The sequence below is a fragment of the Lonchura striata genome, chromosome 4, assembly GCF_046129695.1.
Source record: "Lonchura striata isolate bLonStr1 chromosome 4, bLonStr1.mat, whole genome shotgun sequence".
In the NCBI taxonomy this organism is placed as follows: domain Eukaryota; kingdom Metazoa; phylum Chordata; class Aves; order Passeriformes; family Estrildidae; genus Lonchura; species Lonchura striata.
The window spans coordinates 51,146,507-51,159,876 of record NC_134606.1 but is presented as its reverse complement, the minus strand read 5'-3'; the positions used below and the strand labels follow the sequence as shown (position 1 = coordinate 51,159,876).

The following is a 13,370-nucleotide window of genomic DNA, read 5'->3' as shown; positions in this document are numbered from 1 at the left end:
GTAAATATATTTTTGTGCCTATGAAAGTGTTTCTATCAAGTGTCAAAGCTGGGTTTTTTAAAAAATTAAATTAATTACCCTGGCACAAATCCTTTGTGCAAATAAAGATGTACCATTAAAAAGGTGTTTTAAGTAGATGTTGCCAATTTTGTTTCTAGAACGCGTGAGAAGAGCAGTTTAATCAACTTTATAATGATGCAACACACCAGGAAAAGCAAAGAAGGGTGCATATGTCAGATTGTACTTGAAAAATTAACTAATCCAATGTTGACATATAGAAAAGACTACAGCAGGCTTTTTATCAATTTACTTTAACTCAATTTAAGCATCAGTCACACTTGGCACTAATTCGGGAAATTGTGACCATTTAACTGAATAGATTGTGAATCTCATTTAATTAGTTTGGTGCAGTTTGTGAAGGCAGATGATCCCCACCCCAAACACTGGAAGTCTAGCCTGAGCATTTTGGTCCCACATGCCTTGTTCTGACCTTCTGGGAACACATTTGTGCCAGAGGACCCTGGAGACAGAGCTGCTGCTCTGTGTCAATGAACAGCCCTCAGCATATCTGCGTGTGACTGTCACCAAAGAGTCACCAAAATGACTGTTCTAAGTTCTTCTTCTTCCACTGAGAAAGAATCAACTTCTCAGCATATTCATGGGCATTTATACACTCATGGTGCTCAGCCTGGGAGCTCATGATCATGGGCATTCTGAAATCCTGTGTTTGATTTTACCTAGAAAGACATGGGAATATATTGCCTTGGCCTGTGAAATGGAATATTTTAAAGAGAATTTTTATCCCTGTGTTATAAAACTCTAGGTCATGGCTTCATGCAGAGAGAACTTTGTAACTGGCTCCCCTTTTTGCTCCATAATTAGCTTTGCTAGCTTTCTATTCATGCTGAATTTGTATTAATGAATATCAATTTTTGACTGAACTGATCAGATTATGAAAATACTTTACTGCTTGCAAAAATTAAAATATTTAAGTAAGAGAGAAAGAAAAATACACAGTTTTCAATTTGTGTTTTTCTTGACTATTTTCCCTCTTTCTGGCAACTATATAGGTAAGACAGGTGAAGTAGCTGAAGATGATATTTCTGGCCACTTATTTACTAGGGCTTATACAGTTTGGGTCACATATATGAAAATATTTATAATTACCCTGCAAATGAACAGTTTTATAGCATTAGCTGCTGAGGTCACGGTTAATGATACATAGTATGAGACTTTATTGAGATCAGTGAGAACTGGAGACCTGCACTTTCTTTTAATAAGGTGAAGAGTGCATAAAGCACACCATAACTTCTAATTTCTTCAATGCATCATGCTTTAATCTGGCACCACTTGCTTCTCATCTATAAACTCTCTTTACTCTCTTTGTAGCAGTTTCAAAAACAGCTGAGCTCAAGTAATTCCATGGTCCTTCTGAAAGCCCGGCCACATGACGAGCCTCAAGAACATCCTTGCAAAGAACTCAACAGGTGGAGCATAACATATTGTAACAGCACTTTTCCCCCTTTTGGCTCCAAAATCAATGCCCTCAAATCACCTCTGAGAAAACAAAGAAAATAAAGCATTTGACTGCTGCCTTCCTTTCTCGGGAAACAGATAGACAGAGACTGATTCTTACCTGCAGATGCTTAATATTTGAAGGAGGAAGTTGGAAGTTCTTGTGACATGAGTTTACTGAAACATCTCAGTAGAGTTTTTTTTTTGTGGGTTTTTTTTTTTTTTTTTTTTTTTTGCTGTGATACATACATATCAGATGAATTCCAATGTCTAATATCTGATAACTCAAAGCCAGCAAGCTGGTAATTATTTTTCATACCAGACCAAAAAAAAAATGTGCCCAATTGCTTCTGTTCTTAATTCCTAGGATGAGGTCTTCTTTCAGCATTAACTCCTATTACCCTCCTTATTGGGCCAGCTCCAGTAGCTCAGAATTTAATTTAAAATCTTTGGATTTTGCTGGAATTTTCTATAATAAGTCTCAGTCTCAGAAATTATCCTGGAAAGTTTGAATAAAATTGGTTTAAGAAACTCAGTAACTTTTTTCTTGTTGTTAATTTCTCATTCAATGGATCTCAATGAGTAAAAAAGTACTCAACTCCCCCCAAGTATATATAGCTGTTTCCAAATTCCAAGTTCTAGAAATTCAGCCTGTCTCCCTTTCCCTGTAAAATGCCATTTTCAATTCTATGTCAGCCCAATTTCAGGTGTTTTTTGCACTCATGGGAAGAGACACTCATCAATTCTGTATTCTGAATCCATTATACAGAGAGGGTTTTGAGACAAAGAAGAAAAAAAAGTGATACGTCTCTGCAGTGTTTGCAGTGCCTGTGACCTTGCATTAGCAGTCCTGTTTCCTTCTGCCTTACCTCACTCACCATCATTCCTACAGCAATCACCAGCTTGCTTGAGTTTCTTCAGTACTTTTAAAGGGAATTCTAGATGATCAGTACAGGGCGCAAAGGCTTAAAGCTTTCAGAAAAGACTTTCAAGGGCTTTCAAAATATTAATTCCAATACATTGCAATGCTTTTGGCTTCCATCTAAGTCCATCTAGGTTTCCATCTGTGATGGCCAAAGTCACATATTCCCAGCTTACAAGAAAGAATTTTGGAGATTTAATTTGACATTCAGGACTTTTAAATTGCTTTGTGCAAGTTCCACTGTCCAGAGGCCACACGTTTCCAGTATTTTCTTTTCGATAAGGGGCAGAGTTAATGGTACAAGAGTAATCTTAAAGTTAACCCCATATTCTGACTGCTTAGTGTCAAGGCTTCATGTTCACTTAACATGTTGCTAATGAGATTAGAAAAGTATTAACAATAAAATTTGAACTTCTTGTTAATTATTTCCCTCCCTTGCTATTTCCCAGGAAATGTATCACAAAACCAAGATGTGATATGTTATACCTTACTTGTGGTGGTTAAAAATTAGAAAAAAATAGAAAAAAACTAGAATTTTTTTTTTCCAATTGATTTGAAAGCAGACATTAAGGGAAGAATTACAGGGCAGAGCAGCTTGATGAGGAAAATTAGAAGAAAACCAAAAAAACAAACAAACAACAGAGTCCCTGGAACACCAAAAATCATTTAGACAGAAAGATTTCCCTCAGACAGAAAGATTTTCCCTGCCTACATTTTCTATTCTAAGGAAAGACCTTCATGTCTGTAGTAATGATGCTGAAGGTCAGATATGGTATCAGGCATCCCAGAGATAATATACACCAATTTATTTTCCTTCTGAAGGACTAATTATTGGCATATTCAGGGTGGGCTAGTAAACAGGGAGCTTGAGGTTTTGTGACTGATTATTTACTTGGGTATTATCTCAGATCTTTTCTGAGTGGGTGAGTTAAATGGGATCACTCTCTTGTTTTCTCCTTGAACAGGAGTTCATTATATTCTATAAATAAGTCTGCAATTATGTTTTCATTTTAAATTAGATCCTGACATTTTTTTAACATTGATAGAGAGGTCTTGACTGAATTTAAACATGCATGACATCTACATGTGAATAAGGGAAGATGGAAGAGAAGGACAACTTGTTCCTAAAATTTGATGTGGATTAGAATATCCAAGTTTGACATTATGCAGTTTTCTGTAGTTAAGGACTCTGACCTTTTAGTTAAATCTTATGTCAGTCTTTAGTAGGACTAAAGCATTGTATTTGTTATGCATGCTAGACAGCAAAAGTAAACACATGCCTAGCACTGCAATTCACTTGGTGTACATTTTTAAATTCCATTCTTGCAATGACTGAATGCTAGACAGACTTGCCAGGGTTCACTCTGCTGTAGTAGGACAATGAGGACAAGGGACACCACTAGAGAGAGGATACATGGCACACAGCTAGATGAAGGAAGGGAAAATTGGAAGAGGATCTAGGAGAGGGGACCAAAACTGTTAAGAATGTTGGACAAAAAGGGTCATAGACAGCATATATTTTCCCCATGGAACAGTTATAAAAATTTTTGGCAGGTTTGTATGCTCACACATAAGGTAACTTTTACTGCCCATTTTATAATCTCAAAAAGTCCAGAAACTCCAGAATCAGCTGATCAGCTCAATGTTTGCTTACAAATTCTAGAAAATTCCCTCCCCTACATGAGTTTTCATCTAAGCATGCTGCCAATACTTTCATTAGTCCAGATTTAGAAATAGAGAGCACTGAGTTTTACTTTTGATTGTTTCACTTACTCCTTGATGAGTTCCTTGAGGTGCTTATGTAACTTTACCCTGCCTAACACTCTGACATGAAAGCAAAAATTTGCACCTTTGTATATGACAAGGATAATATAAATGTACATTATTGTCTCTGTATGGGGTGGTTTTCTACTGCAATTAAATTGATATATCAGTTAGACATCATAAGAGTTGAATTCTTCTTTCATCTATCTGAGTAACTTTTTGAGCTTTTAATGTGTAGAGGAATAGGGAAGAATAAAAGAAAACCTACAAGGATAAGGAAGAATGAAAAGTATAGATGGATAAGGTTGTCTTTTTTCTCCTCTCTGCAGAGCTATAATATTTTTTTAATTAGTGCAGATTTTTGAAAACAGCCTAGAGATTTTACAGCACTTGCTTTCTTTAAAAATAATGTGGAGGTGGATCTTTCTGAACTGACTGGGGTAAAGACACAGGGATTTCAGTGCCCTGGGTTTTGCCAAAGGCTCTGCACTTCTACTTTCTCCCAACACTTTTATCTGCTTCAAGCAGTTGGTTTTCTGGGCAAGAGCTCTCAGTTGCACAGGGCCCATCAGAGTACGGATGCTTCTCAGCTGGGGATTTTTCATGTCACTACAATAAACTAGAGATGAGTCATAACTCTGAGATGTGTGCATAAACTCCCTTGGCTGCCATACCATTACATAGTAGCTGGGTAGAAAACGGAATAACACATCTCTTTACTCTTATCAAAAAACAATATTATGGAAAACTTCCTCTAGGACCAGATGAAATGCCTGCTTCAAATGAATGAACTCCCCCTGCTAGGCCAGAACAGGCCAGGTGGCTGTATCATTATGCTGACAGACTGAGTGTATTAGATGTTCTCTCTTGACCCACATGCTCTTAATAAAAGGTTTTATTCCATTCCTCTGCACACACAGGCTTCTGTTGCAGTCTCCCTTGAGAGACGTCTGCTTACCTTCTGGAGCTTGGAAAACATTCCCCTGCTCTTTGCACACTGGTCTGCTCTGGTGGACCTGTGGCCCTCATTAAGATGCTCTGTCCTGTAATTCTTCCCTGAATGCCTGCTTTCAAATCAAGCCAAAAAGGGAAACTAATTCTGATTCCATCAGAGTTTCTGACATGTTACATTAACCAAGCAGGACACGTGCAGAATACGTATGTTTTGGAAAGAAAGTATCAGGGCAACCTTGCTTTCTGCTCAGGACCTGTATAAACAGAGACAAGACTGAAAAGGGAAGCATTTTGCCGTTTAATGCCCAAGCAGGATAAACTGCACTTTTTCACTTGCTTAGGCACTATCATTGCAAGAGGGAACTTTCATACTGCTTTTCAGAAAAGGACTTCAGAGCACTCAGCAAATACAGATTTGCTGTCATCACGTCACATAAATTCACTCTGAACTGGAAGGCAGCCTTTTCTAAGAAGGAATGGCATTACTAGTCTGCTAATAACATCTTCACCATGGTATGGTGTCTTTTCCTCCAGTGGTGCATCTGCTATTTGCATTTCCAAGTAGTTATGCTGCATGCAGAGAGAAGACCAGAGTGACCTGAGAGGGAGTCCAGAGTATTGTAGCAACAGGTGAATATATTTTGAATCTTTTTTCCAGAAAATATTTTTTTTTGCTACAGTAATTAAAAAAAAAAAAAAAAAAAAATCTCAGTCTTTTCATGCTCAAGAAACAGAGGGAAAGTCCATAGTGGATTTGATGATCCTTGGCAATGATTCACAGGTGGAAATTTCCCTTTGTTCCTATTCAATTATAGATTTTTTTTCATATTGTGAGACTGTATAAAGTAGGCAATTTTACTTCACAGAACAACAGTACTATTTGTGTAACTATATAACCCATAGTCCTCAAGTAGCAACATGTGCTTCTGTATTACCTTGCTTGTTGCTGTAAGAGAGTTAGCTTTGTGTTTTGAAAAAAAAAAAATTAAAGCACAACTTAGCCAGCCTTTTATGAAAAGCCACAGTGGTGAACTAAAGCCAAAAGTGAGCAGAAAAAGAGGAACTGGTTGTCTCCCTCTGACTGAGCTAGTGCCAACCCTGCACATCCCTGGCATGATTTCAGAAAAGTCTAAAAGACCAACAGGCACCAACCTCATGCCTATGGACCTGCTGTATTTATTCATTCAGGACAGGGACAATACAGATCTGAATACTGTCACTTCAGATCCTGAACAGAAAAGATATATGTGACATGCTGTGAGCATGACACCTGCATGTCACAACTCAGGTAATAAGTCTTCAACATAACCATGAAGCACAGCTAACTCTCCTCATAGTTTGTGCCCCTCTTCTTGACTATCAGCAGAATTTTACACATAATGCAAAGCAAAAGCAGCAGTTTTGTACCACACAAGTGATCTTGCACTTGTTCCAGACTGAGTCCAGCAAAACACTTCCCTGGTATATTGCTTTAAAAATGTCTGTGTCCTAGTGAAGGGAACTTCTTGTACTGAAGTTTGAGGCAGCAGGAGAGTGCTTTGCTTTCTCATTCCTCACACAGAACACCCACCAAAGTCATTAGGTGATTCAAGTGAAGGGCTAATTGCAGTGCTTCAGTTTACAGCAATCCCCTGTGAGATGCTGTGTGTGCCTTTAAAAGTGTTGTTCCTTGCACTGAAGTATTTACCACAGCACTCATACATCAAGTGGGAAATAATGCAACTATGGAGGCAATAATGCAACTAGCGTGGGTGGTAACCAGCCAATTTTACTTACACCTACAGCATATTTTGTTCCAGAAGATCTTATTGATGCTATTATGGGAATTATGAAATTGTTATAATGGGAACTGCTAGACAATATTGTGTACTTGAACACTTAAAATAGCAATGACTGCCCTAAATTTTCACTACATCTGCTCTTCCTCTTCAATTCAGCCTGCTGGCTCTCTGTGGACTCTCTAGTTTAATGACTGTTCATCCCTTCGTGTTAACAGAAAAACACAAAATACTGGATATGGGAGAGTATGTGTGTACCAGCAAGATCATTAGTCTGAATAAATGCAACAGCAGAGTTGCATGAGAAATGCCACAGCTAGTGGTAAGCACAAACTACAGCTTTGGGTGTAAAATACTGTAATTACAAGGGATGAGAAAGCTCCACTGTTTTTATCCCCACAGAAATCGATAGTGGTGCAGACTTGTGCTCTTTGCTGGAGCAGGGGCAGTCTGATGAAAGAGCTTATTGATTTATCCAGCTGATGCTACTGAAGTGAATAATAGACTGGAAGAGAAAGGGCTTGTAAATGAGACTCATTCAATCCAGCATTTTCGAGGATATCTCTTATACACAGCTATGTAGAGATATATATTTACAAGTGAGTTTTTGTCAGAGCAACAGGCTAGTGACTCCTGGCAGAGTGTCTGCCTACTAATTCTTTGACCTCAACCACACCCATGGTGTCAAGCTTCAAGCTCTCACTAAAAACTGGCAGTAAGGAGGCAGCACCAGGGCACCTAGGAACAGGATTTGACTATGGTGCAGGTAAGCAGCTGGCCATCAGACCTCCCAGCTGGCTGTGGCCACAGAGAAAAGGTGAAGCTTCCTCCATGCCACATGTGCCACTGGAAAAGACTGTTGTGAATCTACAGGTGCCCAGGCTAAGAGAATTGTGAGTTCCAGGCCAGACCCCCAAAGCCTGAAATAATGTGGAAAGAGGCATGTTGTTTTAGGAATGAAAGAAATGCTGTGTGTCTTCCTGGCTCAGCAGGCAGATTTTCTAAGAATCTAAATCCACACAGGCAAAAATGTAAGTGTTCAGATTGATTTTGCATAAACTGAGAAAGATAAATAAATAAAGAGAGGGAAGGCGAGAGAGAGAGAGAGAGCAGCAGGCACACTGCCACAAAGTACAGCAAATCAATCTTCTCAGCAGTGATGGATCAGGGAGCAGGACTGGAAGTTTTACAGGTATATGAAACCCTGTGAGTATAAAGACACCATTAAAACACTGCCATTAAATTCCAGCACTGAAGGATTATCACGGCCCCTGGAGCTAAGCAGGTCATTATGTGACTGCGTATTTTTCATTACCATTTTTTATATACATATATATGAAGCAGAATAGGATTCACAACAGTTTCACCCTCTCTCTTACTGAAGACCTCTGCTTTATACTCAGCATCCACTTTCACAAATAAAATGCAATATACCATCAACAGATAAATGAGATCCCTACAGGGCTTTTATTCTGCTGTACTATTATATCTACTTTTCCACAAGATTTCTGCTTAAATGTCTCTCTTTATGTGCACACACAAAGATGACATACACCTGCTAAATATAATCTGATAGTGAAGAGCTCTTCTGTGTGGGGAAATGCATCTTTTCCTCCTAATTTGCCATAATGACTTATTAACTCTACTGGAACTAGGGGTGCATTAGCTTCCCTACAATAAAAGACACCAAAGTGTTGTATAGTAAGGCATAGCTGGATTTTTTCCCCTATACTTAGAAACAAAAAGGAGTTCTGAATGTTATCTTTCCAATTTCACCATAAAAACAAGTGTTTTGAGGGATTGTAGCTTTATAGACCACTGACACTGACTAATAGCTTTTAACATGATGGAAATGCTTGTGTGAGCCACATCGAGGGAGATGTTTGTAAATCTGTGAAACTGCAAAGTAAATGGTCATGCTGTGCCATAGGGTAGCTCAGAGACCACTATCAACATAGTAGCTATCCTATATAGCACTTACTCAAGGAGCAGACCAATTTATTAGCTGGTAGTGTCATTTTCTGTCATCATGAGTATTTCAGTCAAAAGTAACCAGCCTCAGAGAATAAGAATTCTTTACCCGTTTTTTTCCTATCTTTTTTTTTATGATAGAACTCAAAGCATTTTATGATCTGGACACAGACGTATTGGATGAGTACAGCCTCAACTCTTTGGACAACAGAGAGCTGAAGTTTGACAGAGAAGTACTGCAGAGAGATGGGATGAAGGAATAGGAAAGAGCTGTATGTGAGGATTCTGGCTCAGATTATTGTACTAATGAAACATGAAAGGGAGTTTTGATGCACCAGCAGAGCAGAGAAGACCTAATTTTTGAGAAGGGATGAAATGTAGAGCTGAATAATTGTTCATCAGTGTATATCAGAATTACACTTAAAACCTGCTTTTCTTTGCTTCTCTATTAGTCAGAAAGGCAAGACCACTGTGTGAATAGGCACAGGTGGAATAGACTTCAATGCTAAAGCTGATCTTCCTGAGGCTGCAGCATGCTGGCAATCAGATGTGAAGTTTGCATCAGCACTGCATTGATGTAGTGTACCTCTTTCTACCACTGGTCACCCAAAATTGAAAAAGGAGCATAACTATTATAAATAGAAATGTATGCACTCATCATTCCTGACAATAAGAAGCCAGAAACCAATCTGCTTGGCCAAATTTATTCTTTTGGAAATGCTGGCTTTGCTCTAAATGCTCTATTTTTCCATTTGCCATGCTGTAAGAGCCACTGCCAAGCTTCTCTAGACAGATGCTGAGGCAATATAGTGAGGAGGGCTGTTTGTGGGGAGGGCAGGCAGTAGAAGACTCTGTTATGACTCTTTCTAATTCTTCACTGTTTCATAGTCCAGGCAAGAGGAGTGGGGTGTCCAGGCCAGTTGAAAACTGGTCCCTAACTCATTTCTCCTACAAATGGTTCTGTGAGTTTAGGTCATTGATGCTGATCTGCAGTTATTTCGGGGCTTGCCACATACATCCCAGATCCGGGAGAGAGCACTCACCCTGCATGCAGAGCCCATCCGTGCAGTTCTTGGACTGCAGCACCAGCCCCTCACAGTCCTTCCCCCCGTTCTTGGGAGCTGGGGCCGTGCACTCTCTGCGGCGCCAGTGGGTGCACTCCGTGCCACAGGTGGACCACTTGCTCCAGGGTGTCCACTTGCCATCCACTGAGACAAGGAGAGGACACAACTTGTTAGGGATAAACAAAAGTGAGATCAAGACAGAGCAATGCACATGTCAGCACAAGCCAGTCTGCAGCTCCCAGCCCCTCCTGGCAAGGCAGAAGGAGCACATTCACCCCACATCTCCTTTCTCCCTGCCCTGGCTGCATTTCTGATCTTTTCTCCCCTTTATATAAACTCCTAACCAATTTATCTGTGCTCAAAATGTACAAGCAACAAGCCAGGAATCATGATTAATTTTGTGGTGGGGGGTATGTCATTTTTAACACAGAGGCTAGATTTTTCCAGAAATTCTTCTTCATTAGGAAGATATTTAATGTTAAGTAGTCTCTATTAAAAGAAATCTCTAGAGACACCAATTTATTCCACATGAGCAGAATCAGGAATGTGTTTAGCACCTTTCAAAATCCTGCAAATTATTTTCAAAAGCACTAAAATTAACAGCTGGAGAATAATATATAAAATTGTTCCAGTGAGAAAGCTGGATTATCAAACTTCACAGGTTGAAGATGGCCTTATTGCCATCAGTTTGAGCAGGTCAGTAGTAGGAGAGCACTGGACAATAGGACAGATGTCAGAATTTTATCAAGTCACCAACTACATGTCCTCAAACAATCTTGTATTTTTCAGAAGTTTATATTTAAATAACTTCCAAAAGTATGGATACACATCTCTTTCCAATAAAAATGCCTTTGTATTTGACGATTGTGTATGTCAGGTAAACATCTGCCTCAAACTTAATATCCACATCCCAGATGCTTTACTTGCTGAGACAGCTGGACTGAACAGACATTGCAAATATATTTACATCACAGTTGCTTTCTATATTCAAGCCCTAATTCTTTTCCAGAGCTTTCAACCTTTATCTCCTACTTTTTGAAGCTCTGAACGCTCCCCAAATCTCCTGAATTATAAGAGCTGAGACCACAGTGCAAGCAGTTTACAAAAGAAGGGCTTGGGACCAATGCTGCTTGATATGATGTGCTCACTATTTTATCTACTTATGCACCAGAACTGAATATGAATTCCCTGAGATGCTGAATTTATTAATAATGAAAAAGAAGCTTTTGCAACTAATAGTGTTCTCCCGAAATGACTGATGACAGACAAAGTATTTCTGCGTGCTGTTCATACTGAACCTGGACACAGAGTGGTGCAAGCTATTTTCTGGACGCTCTGGCCCTCGCAGAAGGCGCCGCCGTTGAGTGGGGCAGGGTTGGTGCAGGTCCTGGTGCGCTTCTGGAAGCCTCTCCCACAGCGGCTGTTACACACGGACCACTCTGTCCAGGTGGACCAGCCTCCGTTCACTGCAAAGCAGGAGAAAAAAGCATGGTCACACACACAGCCCAGCCTGGGCAGCCCCAGGGTGCTTCTGGCTCTGTGTCGTGCAGCTTCACAGGACATGGCACAAGAAACAACACTGACCAGGCACAAACCCGCGTCTCCAACACACCAAGTGTACAGCAGAAGTCATTGTACAAGCTAAAGAAATGCCGATGCTGAATGAAAAACATCACTTGATGACTATTAGGGTTGGCAGGTGACCTGCCTTATCCTGAAAACCAACCTGACCCAGCCTTAAGTGCCTGGTGGAGTGTGTATGACCAAAATCCCTGCAGGTTCAGAGACCTCTGGCAGCCAGAAGCTCATGCTCTGAAAAGGGCACTGTTTTCCAGAGGGAGATAACCTGCGCTACCACTCATGCTCAGATGCACCCATCACCTATGCATGCTCAGAGACCCCCATGCTTTGATTAGATATCGAGAATTTTCTTTTCTTTCTTTCAAGAAGGTGACTTCAGATGTCAGGACAACTTCACTCACCCCTCTGTGGACATAGCTGGTGAATATATGAATGTCCTAGCACTTCCCTAAGGTGTTCATAATGAGCTAACACTAAATGCATTTCTTTCGGTTGGACTTTGGGAAGATATTTATCTCTGGGAAGATATTTATGCTTACTCTCCTTTTCATCCATCACAGTTTCTGGGATAGATGTAGGAATGAAGAAGGAGTTGTGCTGCTCTAGATAATAATGTCATTGTAAGATATGGGTAATAACATATTAACTGCTTGGATTCCCTAAACCCAAATGTTTGTGATATGACACAACCCTGAAGCAGCTCTAGCAACAAAACCCATAAAATCGCCTGCCCCCGACACATGTCTCTTCAATACACTTTTGAAAACAAATTCTTTATATGTATGAGGAAGGGTTGTAGTACGCCTACATCTTTATGTTTCTGCATTCATCTCAGTTACAAAACATGGTGCTCTTGCATGGTCCATCCCTCAATACCAAAAGCATGCTAATCAACTCAATTCAGTCAGTTTTCTATAAAAACTGAAGTAAAAAGCCCTCATTGTAACTTCGCAGAAGCAACTGCTTACAATTAAATCTAACTGCTACCCTGAATATGAGCTGAATATTAGGGATAATCATAGGGATTTTTTCCTACTTGTCTATCCTATAATTAAGCTGATTGTAAGAAACACCAGTTCAGTCAGCTGGCACATAATCAGAGCAGGTTTTGTTCTGGTGGATACCCCCACCTGGAATGCATTCGGGGAAGTAATTCTGCAGAGGCAAAGGCTTGGACTGGTGAGGCAGAGCTGCAGTGCAACACAGGCTGAAGAGACCCTAGGAGGGAGTCCCATCCTTTCCCAGCCAAACACAGCCAGTCTCAGTCATATCAGAACTGTGGATGCTGACACAGAATAATGCTATCCAATGCTTTATATTCCCCTGATGTTTAGTGTTAAGCTAAGCTGTGTGCCTACAAACTGCAGCTCCAGAATGCCTTGCTTCTTTGCTCTTGGTGTCCAGGTATACTTTGGAAGTAGGCACCAAAAATAAGCATATTTAAAGAGCTATAAAAAGATGGTGGATTCTGATGAGCTCTGACACTCTTACCAGTCACTGGAAGCACAAACTCTATCAGTTTCACTCTTATTTCAGAAAAGGGTCACTAAGAACATGAACTATATTGGTAATAAGCCATGCCTTGGACACTCCTGCTGGAGGATGTGCCCTGGTGTCTCCTTGCTGTTTGCAGCCAGTGTGTGTTACAGTTTCCTTCTCTCCAATGAGGCTGTTTGTGCAGGGGGCTCTTCCTCCTTTAACACCATTGCCTGTCACCAGTAAGACAAGTCATCACACTCCTGAGGGATTTCAGCAGTGCCCCTGACTGCAGCCCCCGTGTGTGGCTGCAAGTCACCAGGCAGCACAGGCAGCCCAGCCTGG

The 13,370-nt window shown here is 40.3% G+C and overlaps 1 protein-coding gene across 2 annotated transcripts in view; it reads right to left on the bottom strand.

Annotated features, from left to right (window-relative positions):
• The window catches only part of UNC5C (unc-5 netrin receptor C), a 249,092-nt gene that overhangs the window by 37,258 nt on the left and 198,464 nt on the right, over positions 1–13,370 (bottom strand). For both annotated transcript variants that reach the window (XM_021550331.2, XM_021550332.2), the window contains exons 6-7: positions 11,267–11,434; positions 9,948–10,112 (exon numbers count right to left, since the gene is read on the bottom strand). In XM_021550331.2, the coding sequence (XP_021406006.1) occupies positions 9,948–10,112; positions 11,267–11,434 (333 nt within the window). The remainder of the gene's footprint in view (positions 1–9,947; positions 10,113–11,266; positions 11,435–13,370) is intronic.